This window comes from Bubalus bubalis, chromosome 9, assembly GCF_019923935.1.
Source record: "Bubalus bubalis isolate 160015118507 breed Murrah chromosome 9, NDDB_SH_1, whole genome shotgun sequence".
Classification (NCBI taxonomy): domain Eukaryota; kingdom Metazoa; phylum Chordata; class Mammalia; order Artiodactyla; family Bovidae; genus Bubalus; species Bubalus bubalis.
The window spans coordinates 29,241,419-29,260,853 of record NC_059165.1 but is presented as its reverse complement, the minus strand read 5'-3'; the positions used below and the strand labels follow the sequence as shown (position 1 = coordinate 29,260,853).

Here is a 19,435-nt window from a genome sequence, read left to right as displayed (position 1 = left end):
AAGGAAAAACAGAAGTTAGACTTTATCACAATCCAATTTGAAAACAGCAGAGGCAATATATTTTCTCCATAATTTACTTTCTTTGAATGCACAATCATTTCACTGTTATGCAAAATATAATTTAGCTTAAATATACTAAGATTGTTTTGACAAGTTTCTCAAAACAGTGAGCCTATAACACTGATTTATAATTCATGACTTAATCACATCACGTATAATGAGGTTAAGGAGAAACGATTTAAGAGGGCCTTTACAAATCCATAAAATAGAAATAATTCATGTGTATTTGTATTTATGATTTAGTTTACTGTAATTTTCTTGTATTTTGTATCATTGGTTTTTATAGGCATTTGAAAACCAAAAGATATTCATATGCTTTAAAAATATATTGATGCTATTTCTTCTTTCAGTCTCAACCACAACATCTCTGATGCACTGTACCTTCAGCCATCGCATCAATTAGAAGAGGTGATGCTGACTAATGTGAGGGCTCCTAAGGCTGTAGGTACAATCAATTTGAAAGGGATGTTAGGTGACTCTAAAGTTAATTCAGTTATTTCACACAACCAAAATGGATAATTCAGGCAATGAGTTTGAGAATTTTCAGAGGGACATAGTCAAATTAACTTTTAAACAGCGAGGTTTTTGTTTCATTCTGAGTACACAGACATAGTCCACTAATTGTTCCAAATAATACATGTATTGCTATTTACTAAACAGCTTAAATTTACTTTTAAATATGTCAAATTTACAATTTCATAAGACTATATATGAAGCGTATTTTTAATTGACTTTAAGAAAAAATTGGAGAACATGAAAAAAGTTACTTTCTTAGTTTGTACAGCTTAAGGGAATTCAGAGCACTAAGTTCACAGGTCCAAAACCATCTGTGTTTTCCACTGTGCTCATAGAACACCGTCTCCATGGAAAGTAAAACTGATCAATTGATACTGATCTTCCAAAGGACTCTCTTTTCCTACTCTGGTTAACCACCGCCTATGAATATTTCCTTGGGAAAGATTTTCCGTTTTACCATTTATTCCTGCTTCTCTGCTAAACAGTATAACAAATTATCTTCTGTGATGGCCTTTAGACACAGCATGGATTCTAATGTGATGATGGTTAAAAGGTCATTTGTAAGTTCAAGAGATCATGTAAAACCCGCTGAATCGACAAATATAAATCATTGGAAATTATTAACATGTACAAAATGATAAGTGCTCTCGATTTCTAACAGTGAAAATTAACACCTCTCTCCCAAATTATTAGTCGTCATTCTGCTATCGGATTCTCTTTGTGATTGGGAGAAAGTTTAATGTCTTCTTAGACTCTGTGTATGGCAATGGGGTGGTGTGGGGGTGTAGATTATGAAGAACTACAAATTCAAGCATATCACTGTGTAACCGGGGGTGCTTCTTCATGATTGGACAGGGTATTGTACTGGCTTACAGAAACATATGCTGAAGTAAAACACAGTACTCAGGGCAATTTTGGCCAGATTGATAACTGTTTCACTAATGAACATCAACATATGTACTGAGGTTGGCAGACGAAACAACTCAATACAAATCAGATGTTCACTTCTTGGCCAATACACAGGGGCTCTTCTTAACATCTGGACAACTATTTCATTGCCCAAATAAAACGTAACATCAATTCTTATGAGCAAACAAACCCAAATGTACTTACTACATAATTCCCAGGAGACGCTGAGGAGTATGGTATCTGGAACATGAACAGGACGAAAAATAGACATATTCTGATTCATGTGGCAGTAAGGAGACTGACCTAAAATGAATCTATTTTCTAACTTTTATCAAGTTTTAAAATTTATCACAAAAGATAATAAAGGATAAAGGCATTTATATATGTCTGAGTGCTAGAAAACTGAATAAAATGCAGACCTATCTTGAATTTATTAAAAAAGGGAAAGGATATTAGTCAAGAAGAATTTAGACAGAATTACAGTTTCAAGTTATATTGCTTTCAGGGCAGTTATACTCACTGCTTGATACTAGTGACACTTATTCTATTATTAGAAAGATATATATTTGTGCAGCTAAAAACCAGAAACCAGAATTTTTCAAATTAGTAGATTTTACAGATGCAATTTCTAATTTATGTGCATCTGGGATACATTATTTTTTTAGAGACAGGTTTCAGGCTACTATATTCATGCAGTATGGGTCAATACTTGATATATAAACCTGTTTCCCCTTTTCCTTTCTAACTAGCTTCTAGAAAACAATATAATGAATGCAAAATATTTTGCTAATTTAAGTCTCCGAGGACTACTAATTTGTGGGGATCAAATATGGGTAACATAGTCCCTCATTCTCTTCAAATCAAGCTCTTAACCAAGCTCTTTTCTAGAGATTACAAGATATTAATATGACATTGCTATGAAAATTTAAGAAATGAAAACTGGAAAACATATATTTAAAAATAACTCCTTAAGTGTGGATATTAATAGAGAAGTTGATCCAAATATTCTTTTTTTCACACAAGCTCACTAGCTTACATCTTTCATCTTCTGCACATCTAGAAGAGATATTTTTGCCTTATTCTGAAAAAAGCCAGTAAATTACTATCATCTTGGAGTAAGACAGCCAGGGCTAAAATAGGACCTTAAGAATGGTGAAAAGATTATAGTGTCTGTACCCAAATGCTCCCTCTACATCAATACCTTCCTTCTAATTAAACATAAAAATAATATGAAATCATAAAGCAGAAAGACAACAAAGCTATACTTTTTCTAATGATTTTAATATTCAGTTTTCTGAAAACTCTCTCCTCATTGTTTGGTGCCCTTGTTTGGCGTTAAGCCCAGACCACAGGCGTCTGAGCCTCTGCTCGGGCACCTTCTGTGTAACTCAGCACTGCACACGGCCGTTACTGAGTGCTCAGTATCGTTAGTGGTGGTGATTGTGTCTGTGAGCATCAGGATCGCTATGGCACTGTACATTTACTCGACTGGGTGAATGAATACAGCTTTGCTCTCTTGGGTCTTTTGCAGTTCACGATCAATCATCCATCCTCTGCTATTTATTTTAAATATGTGTACCTGCTGTCTCCAAATCACCAACTTATCTGCTGGCTCCAGTTTTCATCTCCTTATAACTTAAACACCAGGCTCACGTTCTTTCGGTCTCTATTGCCTACTGTCATCCTTAAGCAACTTCAAGGTATGATCTAACAACTCCAATACTCTTGCCTTGAGAATTCCATGTGTCCATGGGAGACTGGTGGGCTACAGTCCACGGAGTCACAAAAGAGTCAGACATGACTTAGCAACCAAAAAAACCACTCTTTAGATGTTAGGAACACACTCACTGCCTTTACTTGACAGAAATACCCTCCCCGCGCCCCTCCCCCAAGCCCAGTTTTTTCCATATATGAGCATGACTACATCCTAAAAGTTTTTGCACAGAGATCTAAGATCTAAACAACTTTCCTGACTGACATCTTTCTTGTTCTTCATGACACTCACAAACAACATTCTATATTCCAACCCGAATCTTATCCCATCACAATTCCAGCATTTTCTTTCTCTCTCTAATATCTTAAATTCATTATCCTGAAGTCTACTTTGTTAATTCCCAGCTCTTTTTTGATCATCTTCTAGCCAACTTTTCTGTTTTATGGTAGAGAGTGCCTGGCAAGGAACACAAAACAAGGTTGACAAGGTCCAACACGTGATCATGTTCTCCAGCTTTAACCTAGTTTTCATTAACATCTGGAAGCATTTTGGCTCAGCTGTTATGGAAGCTCCAAAGTATTCTAGAGGTGTGCCGTAAACTTGAGGGAAAAACTCCAAATCTGTAGTATGTGCCAATTTATGCTGTGTAAATATTCCTATAAGGCAGATTTCAAGCTACCAATGATTTTAACAATCAGCTGACAAAGTTCCTGAATTTTTAACAACTGACTTTTGTGAACTGGCCCTTATCGGTGGTTCAACTATCCTGAGTTAGTACTTTGTCCTTTGGTCATACATTAAAGCCATCAAATTCTTGCTATGCCTTCATCTTCAACTAAACACTTCATTATTTATAGATTTAAAATTTCATCCATTCATCTCAGGTAGGGGGAAAAGAAGTCTTTATTTCCAAAGTTAGCCCCTCTTGAACATCGCATTCTCACAAGTACTAACTTCCCCCTCTTCATGGTTTCTTCAAACACCATTAAATATAAACATTTATTATACTTTAAAATACTTTAAAAAGTTTGCTACCCCCTCCAGTTCAGTTTATTTCCATTTTTGCCCTGTCAAACTTTTGTACTCACTGTTTTCTACCTCGTAGTCCTTGCCCTCATTCAGAGAAGAGGAGCATTTGGGCTCTTATCCCTAGCACGTTATGGAATCTGAACTTTCATAAATAACAGCAGTGTCTGTCAGCCTAGTCTGAGAAACCAAATACAACAATGATAGAAGCAGTACTATGTGGGTACAGAAGATGTATTTGAGCTGGGAAACTGGGAATAAGAGAGAGAGTGGGGGTCCATTACAAGGACAAAGAGAAGGATCGGCATTTAATAAACAAATGTGAAAGTACTACACAGTTTATTAGGGAAATGGTATGTAATTTTACAGTTGTTGCAGTGTGGGACTTATAGGCAATTGTGGAAAATGATGAGGCTATAATAAATGTTTATAATAAATGATGAGGCTACATGGTCAGGCTAAATTTATGCTGTTGGAAACAGCAGGTTTTGAGAGACATGTTCAAATTTATGTATTTTAGTAAGATAACTCTACAGGCATCATGGAGCATGAATACAAGTTAGGAGAATATTGCAAAAAGTCTAGGCAAGAGATGGTAAAAAGTGTTCTAGGCAATGCTGATTAAGATAAATAGGGATGAGAGAATTTGACAGACTTTGCAAATGTACTCTGCAGGGCTTGGGGACAAACTGGGTGAGAAGGTAAGGAAATTCCAAGGTTTCCAACATGCTGACTGGGTGGATGGTGGTGCTACTAATTCATATATAGGGAGTTTAGGAAGCAGGGGACAGGTTTGGGGAATGTCTGATATATTCGAAAGCTCTAGTAGACACTGAGTTAAAACCGATCAACAGATATTTAGAAGTAGTGGTTAAGAACTCATTGGAGATCAGGACAAGAGATAAAGTTTCAATTAACTAAATCCCCATTGTGTGCCATGCACAATACTTAATATAGGATTTGATTACGTTTAGTTATCGAAACTAAACGATAGTTTAGTTTCATTAGTTGAAAACGTTAAACTGAAAAAAAGCCCAAGATTGGAATTAAAGAACATTACCAGTTAAAAAAGGGTAGATAATGGTATACTAACGCATATACATGGGATCTAGAAAGATGGTACCAAAGAATTTATTTGCAGGGCAGCAATGGAGAAAGAGACATAGAGAACAGACTTACAGGCATGGGGAGAGGGAAGGACAGGGTGAGATGTATGGAGAGAGTAACGTGGAAACTTACATTACCATATGTAAAATAGATAGCCAATGGGAATTTGCTGTATGGCTCAGGAAACCCAAACGGGGGCTCTGTATCAACCTAGAGGGTAGGGAAATGGGAGGGAGGTTCAAGAGGGAGGGGATATATGTATACCTATGGCTGATTCATATTGAGGTTTGACAGAAAACAAAACAAAATTCTGTAAAGTATCTTTCAATTAAAAAATAAATTAACTTAAAAAAAAGGGTAGATAATGTGACGGGAGGAAAACCTGGAGAAAATATTCTATAAAATGTCAAGGCAGACTTTTAAGAAGCAAAAAGTAGGAGCAGGCTGGCTAGGAAATGCCTAAACTGGGCTTACTTTTGAGCCTTACTGGGCTTGTCTTTCAACTTCTCTGTGACACGCCCAAGAATAAATAATATAAAGGAATATGCTAGTACAAATATGGAAGAAAACATTACTTAAATGAAAAGAAATTAACAGACATTTAAAACAAAACCAAGGTGCTGAATATTTCAAAGTTCAGGTATGATGACAGAAAATAAGTCCTTAGTTTTGCTAAGTGGAAGATCACCAGGAACTGAAACGGTTCAGAAGTTTAACTGGTCTTCGTCCATCACCTGCTGTATTTCTGGCATTGCACGGCTGCCCAGGAATGAAAAGGAGGAGCATCAAGGAACCCACTGCCCAGGAGAATGGTGGTGACAGAGTCAGGGTGGGAGATGCGGGACTGCGGTTTGACACTGATGAAGGGTTGAGAGAAGTCTTCTCTCAGTTATCCCTTCCAACTCGAGAAGAGAGCAAGACTGGGGGTTTTAAGTTGTCCTGGGATTTGTTAATTGGCACACTGTTAGGGAAAGTTCCAGCCAGTAGAAAGGGATAGATGAAGACTCCTTTAAAAAATGAAAGAGCAAGATATGTAGAAACATGAAGAGGTGGGATAAAGAGACCAGACCAAATGGCTAGCATTGAGAAGAACATTACTAAGACAAGAGGAAAGAAATATGATTAAAGGTCTGATAATACTGAAGTGTAGAATTTGAAGAAATGTGAGTCTAATGTTCCCCCCCACCGCCACTGTAAAATAAGAGACAAGTTTAGCTGATAGAAAAGGGGCCAAGGATAAGGAATGTAGGAAGGGCATGTGACTAAGGGAAAATAAAAAACTGCTGGTCACACATCAGCGGGTACTCAGCAGAGGTTGAACGTTATAGATTTATTATAATGCATTAAGCACAATTACAGAAACACACATTAGGCATTGTAGAAGAATCAAAGGTGGTGCTTTACAAATTATTGAAATTTAACATTCCAAAAGCAAAGCTCAGAGCCTACGCTCTAAGCCTGCGTTTCCCCCATGTCCTCATTTCACTCTGTGTTACTCCCATCCTCCTCGATGATGATGATGGGTTGCTACGTCATGTCCAGCTCTTTGTGAACCCATGGACGGCAGCATGCCAGGTTCTTCTGTCCTCCACTATCTTCCAGAGTCTGCTCAAATTCCTGGCCATTGAGTTGGTGATGCTCTCTAACCATCTCATCCTCTGCTACCCCCTTCTCCTTTTGCCTTCAATCTTTCCCAGGACCAGGGGCTTTTCTAGTGAGTCAGCTCTTTGCCTCAGGTGACCAGAATACTGAAGCTTCAGCTTCAGCATCAGTCCTCCAATGAATACTCAGGGTTGATTTCCTTTAGGATTGATTGGTTTGATCTCCTTGCAGTCCAAAGGACTCTCAAAAGTCTTCTCCAACACCACAATTCAAAAGCATCAATTCTTTGGTGCTCAGCTTGTTTTATGGTCCAACTCTTACATCTGTACAAGACGACTGGAAAAACTTTTATAGCTTTGATTATATGGACTTTTGTTGGCAAAGTGATGTCTCTGCTTTTAAACATAGTGTCTAGGTTTGTCATAGCTTTTCTTCCAAGGAGCAAGAGTCTTTTAATTTCATGGCTGCAGTCACTGTCTGCAGTGATTTTGGAGCCCAAGAAAATAAAATCTGTCACTGTTTCCACTTTCCCACCTTCTATTTGCCATGAAATGATGGGACTGGATGCCATGATCTTAGTTTCTGAAAGTTGAGTTTTAAGCCAGCTTTTTCACTCTCTTCTTTCACCCTCATCAAGAGACTCTTTAGTTCCTCTTTGCTTCCTGCAATTAGTGGTATTATCTGCATATCTGGGGTTGTTGGTGTTTCTCCTGGCAATCTTGATTCCAGCTTGTAAGTCATTCAGCCTGGGATTTGGCAGGATGTACCCTGCATATAAGTTAAATAAGTAGTTGACAGTATACAGCTTGGTTGTACTCTTTTCCCAATTTTTAATCAGTCCATAGTTCCATGTACAGTTCTAACTGTTGCTTCTTGATCTGCATACAAGGTTTCTCAGGACACAGGTGTAAGGTGGTCTGGTATTCCCATCTCTTTAAGAATTTTCCACAGTTTGTTGTGATCCACACAATCAAGGACTTCAGAATAGTCAATGAAGCAGAACTAATGTTTTTCTGGAATTCCCTTGCTCTCTCCATGATCTAATGAATGTTGGCAACTTGATTTCTGGTTCCTCTGCCTTTTCTAATGCCAGCTTGCACATACGGAAGTTCTTGGTTTATGTACTGTTGAAGCCTAGCTTGAAGGATTTTGAGCATAACATTAATAGCATGTGAAATGAGTGCAATTGTATGGTAGCTTGAATATTCTTTGGCATTGCCCTTCTTCGGGAATGGGATGAAAACTGACCTTTTCCAGTCCTGTGGCCACTGCTGAGTTTTCTAAATTTGCTGACATACAGAGTGCAGCACTTTAACAGCATCATCTTTTAGGATGTGAAATAGCTCAGCTGGAATTCTGTCATCTCCATTAACTTTATTTGCAATCATGCTTCCTAAAGCCCACTTCACACTACAGGATATCTGGCTCTAGGTGAGTGACCAAACTATCATAATTATCTGGGTCATTAAGACCTTTTTTGTATAGTTCTGTGCATTCTTGCCACCTCTTCTTAATTTTCTTTTGCTTCTGTTAGGTCCCTCCTGTTTCTGTCCTTTATCATGCCCATCCTTGTTTGAAATGTTCTCTTGACATCTCCAATTTTTTCCGATCTCTTTCCAAGAGAGCTCTAATCTTTCCCGTTCTATTGTTTCCCTCTATTTCTTTGCACTTGTTCATTGAAGAAGGTCTTATCTGTCTTTGCTATTCTTTGGAATCTGCATTCAACTGGGTGTATCTTTCCCTGAAAACTAGTCTCAAAGACCTGAAATCACCTTCAACTTCATTTCTTTATCTCTAAATCCAACAATCACCAGTTGTTTTTGATTACATGTGTCACATTTTTATCTCCTCCATCCTTTCTCCACTGCTCTACCTCAGACTCTGGCAGCATTTTGTAAGGCCCGTTACTCGACTCTTTCAATATTGTTTCACTATGTATCCATTTTATATACTATCATCCTAAAATAAAATTCTGTTCCACACAGATGATAATTCCAGATTTTTCAGCATTCAAAGCCCTGAACACATCATGGTCCATCTTTCTTTTTCCAGCTTTGCTGCCTTCTCTGCCTTCCAAAGCTATGTTCCAGCCACTAAGAATCTAATATTTTTTCCTCACACATTTCCTACAATCCCTCTTCTCTTTACTTTTGTCCAGGCTTTTCTCTACCTCCAGTCACCAGAATTTCCCCAGCATGATTAATCTTTTCCCTCCACCCCTCCCCCATATACTATACAAAATATCCATTAAGATGAAAATGCAGATATAGAAGATAAGACCAGAGAGCTAGAAGATCAGAATCAAAGAACTACACAAATCTCTTATTTGACAGATAATAAAAATTAAGGCCATATGTTTGTCTGGTTAGGCTAGACAGAAAATTCAAGAGATGTGACGACAATCCAAAAATCCTGAAATTCTGACTCCTAGTATTTATGATTGGTGCCATGGTAGATGAATAGCAGAATACCTAGAGGTTCTCTTTGGCTTTATTAAAAAATGATTAGCTAAGTAGCTTAACATTTTATTTTAGCTAAGGAGTTTTCATCAACTGTGAAATTCAAAACTACCTTATATGCACTGAAATTCAGTTCACTAGAAACCAGGGAGGGGAACATTCTCTGTGTCACTGTAAAGCTGAAAATGTTCCTTTATTTTTTAGTGCTCTTTTAAAAAAATGAGCATCTATTTTTAATAGGGCAAAGCTCCTACCTGGAGTAAAATATTTGTATTTCTCTTGGGCTTAATCACTCTAGTAGATCCTCATTTTTCCTTACAGAAGTTTTCTGTTTCCTGTCAAGTTAGTGAGTTGATGAATACAGTGCTGTACTGATCATCTGTTGTTTCTGCTCAGCCCCTCTTCTGCCAATTGTTCCCTGCATTTTCTTTGAACCATATCTCCCTTATTTTTCCATGTGGTTCAGGCAGGGCTCAGGGGGTTGAGTGTGTGAGCCGGGCCTGGTGGATAGAGCACTGTCCCCCCGGGTCATAGCTGGTTCATGAATAAGCCTATGTATCCAAGCTAAGCAAATCTACTTCAGTTAGTTACTTCCAGTACCTGTGCTTAACTGATGAGAGTTGTGCTCTTTTGTGCTTAACAGGGAGCTGTGAGGATACAAATCTGGAGCTTCACACAGCCTTCTTGCCAGACTCGTGGAACAAGGGTAAGCGATGAATAGGGACAGGGTCCTGATGGTGTTATTTGAACCCCTGGAGCCAAATGTGTCCCCCAGCAAATTTATATCTGGACTTTTCAGATACATGATCCAGTAGTATTTTCCTTCAGTATGAGCCTAGTTAGGTTGGTACATATAATCAAAAGTATCTCCTGACAAAGCTAATTCAGGTTTTTGATAAAAGTGCTTGCTACTTTATGATTAGAACCTGTTTTACAGTTCAGCTCAAATGTACAGTTCTTTGTGAAAAACATAAAAAATAAAAAGGTTGGCAGACTTGTAAGTTTCCAAGTAAGAGTTAGAGGCCAATACTGTTATACTCAGCATAAGGGAAGTTAAAAGTAAAAATCATATTCTTATCTGAATTAAAAATATAAATTAAAAAAATAATTTTATTTAGTTTTGGCTGTGCTGAGTCTTTGCTGCTTAGTGCAAGCTTTCTCTAGTTTTGGTGAGCGGGGGCTGCTCTTCATTGCAGAGTGTGGGCTTCTCGTGGTGGTGATGTCTCTTGTTGAGGAGTACACACACAGACTCTAGGTGTGTGGGGTTTAGTGGCTGTAGCACATGGGCTCAGTAGTTGTGGCCCGCAGGTTCTAGAGTTTCAGCATCAGCAGCTGGTGCAGGGGTTTGGTTGCTCCTCAGTATGTGGAATCTTCTGGACCAGGGACTGAACCTGTGTCCCCTGAGTTGGCTAGCAGATTCTTATCCACTGTGCCACCAGGTAAGTCCCATAAATTTGTTTTAAAATATGTTTCTCCTGCTACCATGTAAAGGGGTGCCAAAAGATTTTTGTTCGAAACATATATGACAAAACTATGTGAAGATATAGATTACACAGATAAATAAATTTATTGTGGATAATGGTAGGTAGACTTCTTACTTTCAGAGAAGTGAATAATAAACATGGAAAGCAGGAAGTCTAGAATGAACTCTGTTGTGTTGAATTACAGTTGAAGCACCAGTGTGCACTCGTGGATTTTGCTTTTAAATTTTATTGGATTGTAGCTGATTTACAGTAGTGTTAGTTTCAAGTGTATCGCAAAGTGATTCAGTTATACATACACATATGTTCATTCTTTTACAGATTCTTTTCTCATATAAGTTATCACAGAATACTGAGTAGAGTTTTCTCGGTATATAGTAGGTCCTTGATTATCTATCTTGTATATAGTAGCATGTGTATGTTATTCTCAAGCTCTCGATTTATCCATCCCTTCCACATTCTCCCACTTTGGGAATCATAAGTTTGTTTTCGATATCTGGGAATCTGTTTCTATTTTGTAAATAAGTTGATTTGTATCATTTAAAAAATCAGATTCCACATATGGGTGATATCATATATTTTTATTTGTCTGATTTAGCATGTTAATCTCTAGATCCATTCATGTTGCCACAAATGGCATCTTTTCTTTTTTTTTTGATGGCTGAATAATATACCATTCTGAAAGACTGAGGGCAGGAGAAGGAGGGAACCACAGAGGATGAGATGGTTGGATGGCATCACTGACTCAATGCACATGAGTTTGGGTAAATTCTGGGAGTTGGTGATGGACAGGGGGCCCTGGCGTGCTGCAGTCCATGGGGTCATAAAAGAGTCAGACATGACTAAGCAACTGAACTGAATATACCATTTATACACAGCACATCGTCTTTATCCATTATGGACACTTAGGTTGCTTCCATGTCTTGGCTAATTGTAAATAGAGCTGTAGCGTGTACTCCTGGTTTTAATATGGATAGATACAGAAAGATACAGATGTGTGTGGCTATATGTGTATGTGTGTGTGTGTGTATATATCTATATCTGTTGGTTGAGATGGCTAGAAGCTAGGTCACACCAATGGGTTCTAAATACCACTCTCCACTAAAAGGAACCAAGGACCCTTATATAAATGGCTGTTATCAGGGTTAAGGCTGGGAAAATATGAGTTTCAAAATGCTCAAAGTGTAACAGGGATATGTCAAAAGAACAAATGACCCAACTTGAAGGGGTTCTAACTGGACAAATCTGACATGATTTTATTTAGAAAACAAAACCCTTTGAACAAAGTAGAATCCACAAGTACATCAGATATACACGAATGATTGGAGAAGAAAGAAAAACTCCTTTAGTAAAGAGTCAAGTAAAAAGTAGAGAAGGAAAGATAGAATTAGAAAATAGCCATTTGGCAACCAACATAGTGAAATAATTCAGGAGAGAATTATCAATGGATACAAAAAGCAGAGGATTAAAGTATGATCTTTATGGCAGTGTCGAAGTATGCCTCACAAGCAGATAATTACAAAGGGAAAAACAATAATTTAACAAGTGGAGAAATGTAACAAGCACCACCTTAACTAAGTGACTGAAGTTAATATAAGTAACACAAATAATAGGCAATTACCATCACAGACCTCCTGAAATGATGCACTGAGAAAAACACAAAATTACTTCTGGGGATTCCTGACAAATATATATAATCTGAATCTAATTGTGAGGAAACATCCACCAAGACCAAATTATGGGACACTGTACAAAATAACTGGCTTGTGGTCAACAAAACTCCAAGGTTAAAAAAGACAAAGGAACTGTTCCAGGTTATAGGAGACAAAGGGACTTGACAAATGTAACAAGTGAATGGGGGTTTTCTTTGGTTACAAAAGACATTGTAAGGACAACTGGTGAAATCAAAATAAGGTGTGCAGATCAGAAAACAGATTACATCAATATTAATTTTAAAGTGTTGATCCTTATATTGTAAAAGATAGTCTCTTCGTTTTTAAAAAACAAAGTTCTTAAAAGAAAAAACAGTATATAAAAGATATTTGGAAACAGCAAAAGCACAGCAGCCAACCTTTAGCACGCTGCCCTGAGGAGCCCTGGGCACACTGTACTGACACAAGATGAAAACTATTTGTAATTTTAAATACAAAACGTCCAAAGAACTTGGATTTCAAAATAATAAAGGTAAATTGTCACTACAGTATAATCAATGGTATCCAGGGGGGAAAATCCCTCTTGAATACTTTTGCTTTGTTTCATGTAAGCCTTATGTTTTTGCTAGAAAGTCATCAGTTGCCTATGGTTTTTTCTTCTCATAAACAACCATATTTCAGAGGGATGCTTTTCCTTTCAGTGCTCAGGATGATGACTCCTTTCTCTTTGTGAAGAGAAAATGATAGGTGTTCCCACAACTTTTGCCTATCCCATCAAATTCTTTGAGGGTAGGAATACACATACGTGGTATACATTAATCACATTAGCAGGAATTGCTTTCAACTTGATTACGTGCCTACATGTGTGCTAGCCAAATGCCCACTTTGGAGTGGTTGTTGGACAGTGGTTTGATATGCAGAGCTCCTTCTCTTAACTCCTAGTGTTTCTCGAGATCTAAAATAACACAGAGCTGCTGACCTGATATGGTGAGTTCTTCTATCCACACTGCTTGGCTCTGTGAAATCCTGAAGAGTGTCTTTGGTATAGTAAGTCCCCTAAATATGAATGAGTTCTGTTCTGTGAGTGCATTTTTAAGTCCAATTTGTTGTAAGTCCAATAAAGTTAGCCTAGGTACCCAAACTGACATAATTGGCTATATAGTATTGTACTGTAATAGGTTTATAATACTTTTCACACAAATAATAAACAAACACAAAACATTTTTGATCTCACACTGTAGTACCTTGAAAAGTACAGTAGTACGGTACAACAGCTGGCACTTCTTAGCAGTACCACCTACATCACCGCTGCTTTTATGCCAGCTTCTGGATATCCTGGACTTGAAATAAAGATGCCGTATGACTATACTCTGCGCAGTACTGTAAAGTACACAAGAGCACAGCCGCTTGTGGGGGATGCAAGCAGGTGACAATATACACCAGACACGTGAACTAACTTATACGACTGGACACGTGAACACGTTTGTATCTTTGAAAGTTTGAAACTCGAAGGTTCATATGTCAGGGACTCATGGTACTTTAAAAAATCATAAGAAAGTACAACTCTTTCCTCATCTCTGCCTCTATCTAATACTCTTTACTCGGATAACACACTTGCTAGGTACAATGTACCGCCTTCAGTATCAGTCCTTCCTTGGTGGCTTTTAGAGGATAGGGTCTCCGGTTCAGAGTACAGAAGGAGGTGCTGGAGAAGGTGGGCAGTGGTGGGTGTGAGCTCACTCCTGCCCTGCAGTGTAGGGATGGCTGGTTAAGCGGGCACTGAGGAAGGAGAGAGGTCTTTTTACTTTTAGGTAGGAAAGCTTACTAGTAGAGGTGGGTCATCGATTGTGCTTTTTAATCCTGTTTCACCAGATGTGCAGATAATAGAAATATGCTCCAGATTCTGACAACAGGAAGACTGGCAGAGTTTCTACCGTTATTAAAAAATTGTTTTCTTGCACCTTTGGGTATTTTAATGGGAAGTTCAAAGAAAGCATCTGAGCTGCCAGTAGGGAAGTCTTAAAGTTTGAAAGGCACATAGAGCAAAAAGGAAATAGAAATGTGAACTATTCAAAAGCATATACGCAAATGAAAAGAAAACTGGAGTAAAGATAGTCATATATAACATAACCAGGTAAAGGAGTATCTTGTAAGATCTGCTGAAATAGTGCACTGAAGACCCAAGCAGAAGCAACATCATCATTCTCTCCACCCCAAGCAATTTTATTTAATTATCAAACGTCATAGCTATTGAATCTAAGAGATAGGCAAGTAATACAGATTAAACATTTTCTCTAAAAATATGACAGTTACTTAATAGAGAAGTAAGTGATTTCTACTTTAGAACAGCAATAGATTCAGGATGATTCTGTCTATACCATCCACCAGGGAAGCCCAAGGATACTGGGGTGGGTAGCCTATCCCTTCTCCAGCAGATCTTACACACCCAGGAATTGAACTGGAGTCTCCTGCATTGCAGGTGGATTCTTTACCAGCTGAGCTACATGGGAAGTCCACACCATCCACACTTCACAAATTTAAATTTTCTTGAAATTTAAATTAATGTTAAACATTGGATCAGTTTCATGTTTATTCAGAATTAAGGCCACTGCTAGTCAATGTAGGTGCTTCTGCATATAAGCAAAAGGCATCCCTTCTGTGTAAATACTCCAGACTTCACGACTGGAAACCAGCTATCTTTCGGTCAACTGCTGACTCTGACTCGGGCATCTTTGTGCAGCGCACATACTACACAGATGTACGGAGTAGAACTCTCTCACATATTGAACCCAAGGTTTCAAAAGTCAAGAAAGCTATTTCCTGGGTCAGTAAACTTAAAGTGTTGGGACGACCCAGAGGGATGGAATGGGGAGGGAGGAGGGATTCAGGATGGGGAACACATGTATACCTGTGGCGGATTCATTTTGATATTTGGCAAAACTAATACAGTTATGTAAAGTTTAAAAATAAAATAAAATTTAAAAAAAAAGTATTATTTTTAAGACTGAAAGCTTAAATTTTAACCTGTGCCTACATTTGTGACATTATTAAGAAACAAATATATTTATGCAGTCAAACCACAGCCACAAAATGATAAGGAAAACTCCCATGATGCCAGATACGTAGAAACCATAGATACAAGCGTAAGGACGGCAGTTTAGTCCATAGGCACAAGGCAAAGGTATACGTGCTTCCCGGAGCAGCAAGAGAGCAAGCCTAGGTACAACCAGAACAGCAAACAGAATCATAATACCTGGTAATAATTGGTTTTATTTGGCAATTTAGTGATTATTATAGTTATTTTAGAAGGTGAATTCATTATATGATAGATTTTATGATAAATGTAGGCTACTGCAGTATTCTTTTTGCAATCAATCACGCTATTCCTCTATTTTTGAATGTCCGTTAATCTACATAGAATGCATCTTTACCTTACATCTTGAAGTGAAACAAATCACATAATTTCAAAGATTATACATATTTTTCTAAGAACATAGAAAAATACTTTTGAATTATTACTTAAAAAAGGTTAATATGACCAATTGTGGGGCTCTCAAAAGGAACAGATTTTTGTTGTTAAATGTTACAAAGCACGAAGAAAGTGAAAAAATATATATATATACTCACTGAATTGGCATTTGTCGGGTTTGGCCAAGGTCTACCACCACCTGGGCCCCTACAAGACAATATGATAAATGAAATTTTAACTCATGCTCTGAATGTTTCACAATAAGCAACAACATCATAAAATACTAACATTTATAATTCAGTTACCACGCTGTTCTAGTTCAGCACTGCAATTACTCTTTATATTCTCACAGCTTTTTTAATTACTAAAATCCAAAAGCCTTATCATTCCCCAAACAGCTTTCTTTCCAAATCAAACTACTTTTACTAAGCCTAGTTTTAGGTTCAGTTATTATAATAACCATTAAAAGTGATAATCACCTATAGTAGTAAATATATATATACATATATTGAATCATTATAAGAATCTGCTTTTGGAGTAAAAATCACTAATTATGAGCTAAATACAAACTATAAATGTGACATCAATATAAGTCCTCTCTGTATCATTCAAGATGAAATTGTAAAATACTATTATATATAAAATTATTGCTTGTATTAAGCTACAAATGTATATAAAAGTTCCCTCCTCTTCAAAAAATTTGCATAGAATATCACATTACTTTATACATCTATATGTCAATCTATCTTTCAGTGCTGACAATTTAGTTACTATTAAACAAGGGGATCACATTTTTTGTTTTCATAATTGTAGTTCAAGACAGTGGTCAGAATAAATCTTGGGGGAAAAAAACAGGAGGTAAGCTATGCCAACGTATTTCAATACATTGCTTCATGTTAGGGTGGAGAAGCATGCTCCCTATTCTATAGCTTAAAGACATAATGATTTTAAAACAAAATTAATGCCTAGTTAAGTTAAAAAGTTCTCTTGTCCATATGCTTTTAGTATTAATTGCACCTAAATAAATACTGCCTGATGAGAAGGAGACTACTGTTAGCATGTCCTATGTAATTAGGGTCACTCAAAACTCCTTTCCCTCTAATATCAATGAAAACACTGAGCTTTTTAATTAAAAAATAAAGTCCCCTGATTCTTACTCTAGGACCTTAAACCTAAAATTCTAAATGTTAGATAGAAGTTGTCCAAATTAGCTGTATTACCCATGTTTGGTTGGAATATTTAGACTGTTTTGAGTATTATTTTGGGATTCCAAGGAATGCAAACAGCAGGGAAGGGCATGAGAAATTGTGTCCTTAGGCTCCATTAGGATGCCCAAGTACAATTTTACCCAATTCTGTTTGAGGAATAGAGGGGGAAATAAGATGCCGGAGTCAAAATATTGGTCAAAATATTATGCACAGCCAGAAGGTGAGGGACACATGTATTGTTTCTGGAAATAATGCCTCTCTAAGATGATGAGGATGACTTTACAGTTAAGTTACTGGAGCACTTTAGAAAGGTGATTTTACATAGAGGATTCAATGTCTTAATGGGCAGAAACTGAGGTTAAGCACCGGATATATGTTGATCAAGTGAAATTTTGACTTGCTTGATGTTAAATAAAATACAGTGGAGAAATTAGGAAATACTTATCTTACAACAACATAACAATATATTATATATATCCAAATCATGGCCAAAAATTGTTTGCAATGATATGCAGATAATCTCATATTCTGAAGTATTATGTTTAAACAAGGACTGTGTGAATAAGATATATTAAATATAAAATAATTTTTACTTAAAATTTGCTTAATGTTAATATGTTAAACTAAATATTAAAATAATTAAACACAAATAAAAATTAAATGATTATGCTAAATTTATTCTAAGAACCATAAAATACCTTTTATGCATTTCAACTGTTTAACAAATACTAATGTCTCAGCTCACCATGTATTTCAAAATAAATTGCATTTTATTGTAATGGGTTAAGTATTAATTCATTTGGATAACCTAAATTTCCCCTATCATTACCACTGTGTTAGAAAACACTTTAAGTTTTGCAAATACTATTAAATAAAGTGAGGGTTAGAGTAGTGAGTAGTTCTATTAGAACAACTTCTTAAGTGCAGGAAGTTTTCTCTACTTTTGAGGGCCATCAGTATTATCAAGAGAGTAATCTACAAACTATAATGTAGGCATTATTTTGAATGTAAATTTCTACATAAGTATAGTTTGAAGCAGAATCAGTTAATCTCATTTAAAAATAAAGAGAAAAATGAAGCTTAAAAGAATATTGTTTACTTGGGAAGTTTTCAAGGCTGGTCTTCCTTTGTTTTTTGTTTTAACTGATTCTAACTGAACTCTCCTCTCTTTACATTTCCTACTCATAAATACTACCTAGACCTCAAACCTAATGAACTCAGTTGTAGCTTGCAACAATCTGCTTGTCCCAAATTACAATTCCTCTGCTATTCCCAAATAAACTCATCTTTTTAAGCTCGCCAAAAAAAAAAAAGTCTTTAATTTTTGGTAGGGTGTACGGATATGATGAAATAAGACAACCATGACTACCAAAGAGAAAAAATATCTTTTCTTCTATAATTCAGTCATTTTATTTCAAGGTAATAACTATGTAAACCTTATAATTCTATAGGGTATGATCTAGAACCTAAAGGGTCTAGATCCTTTGAAATTATTTGTCCTTTTTGTTCCTATAAAATACCAAGGGACACAAAGTTGAATTCAAAATGTTTTAAAATGCTGAATCTTACATTCTTTTTAAATTTGTAAAAATGTACTGTATTTAAAAATACAGTTTTCTTTTAAAAATCTATGATGCATTTGAAAACATTTACATTGTAGTTACAGTTTGTAAATTCTACTTTAAGTTACTGAAATTGATATTGAATTTTAATTCTAAATATATACTACTAGCTATAGAAACACTAAAAATAGACTCTTATTTTAATTTTAGGTGACACTACATATGAATTACCCTGAGTTTAGAGCATGGAAATATAAAAATCATACCAAAATAACCATTTTCTTTGGAGATGACCAGTATGTTTTTATAACAACAAAATAATCAAAATTTTGTTCCAAATGGTTTGGTTTCAGTAAGAGAGAAAGCTGTAGTTAGAATATGGTATTTATTTACTTTCATGACCAGGGCTGGGTATTTTTTTTTTTACTATCATTACATTTTGGTATCAAATAATGAAAAGTGACAAACTAAAGAAACCTCATCCAGCTATGATCCTCTGGTAGATCCCTCCTGATCCCAACACAAATATCCAGACTATAAAAGACGTAGCCCAAGGTGGTGCCTGTCGTTCAGTCACTAAGTCATGCCCAGCTCTTTTGCCGCCCCCCAGACTGCAGCCCACCTGACTGCTCTGTCCTTGGGATTTCCCAGGTAAGAATACTGGAGTGGG

At 36.6% G+C, this 19,435-nt stretch overlaps 1 protein-coding gene across 4 annotated transcripts in view; it reads right to left on the bottom strand.

Moving 5' to 3' along the window:
- The window catches only part of SSBP2 (single stranded DNA binding protein 2), a 315,423-nt gene that overhangs the window by 26,077 nt on the left and 269,911 nt on the right, over positions 1-19,435 (bottom strand). For all 4 annotated transcript variants that reach the window (XM_025292262.3, XM_025292260.3, XM_025292263.3 and 1 more), the window contains 2 exons: positions 16,154-16,202; positions 1,690-1,725 (listed from right to left, as the gene is read on the bottom strand). In XM_025292262.3, the coding sequence (XP_025148047.1) occupies positions 1,690-1,725; positions 16,154-16,202 (85 nt within the window). The remainder of the gene's footprint in view (positions 1-1,689; positions 1,726-16,153; positions 16,203-19,435) is intronic.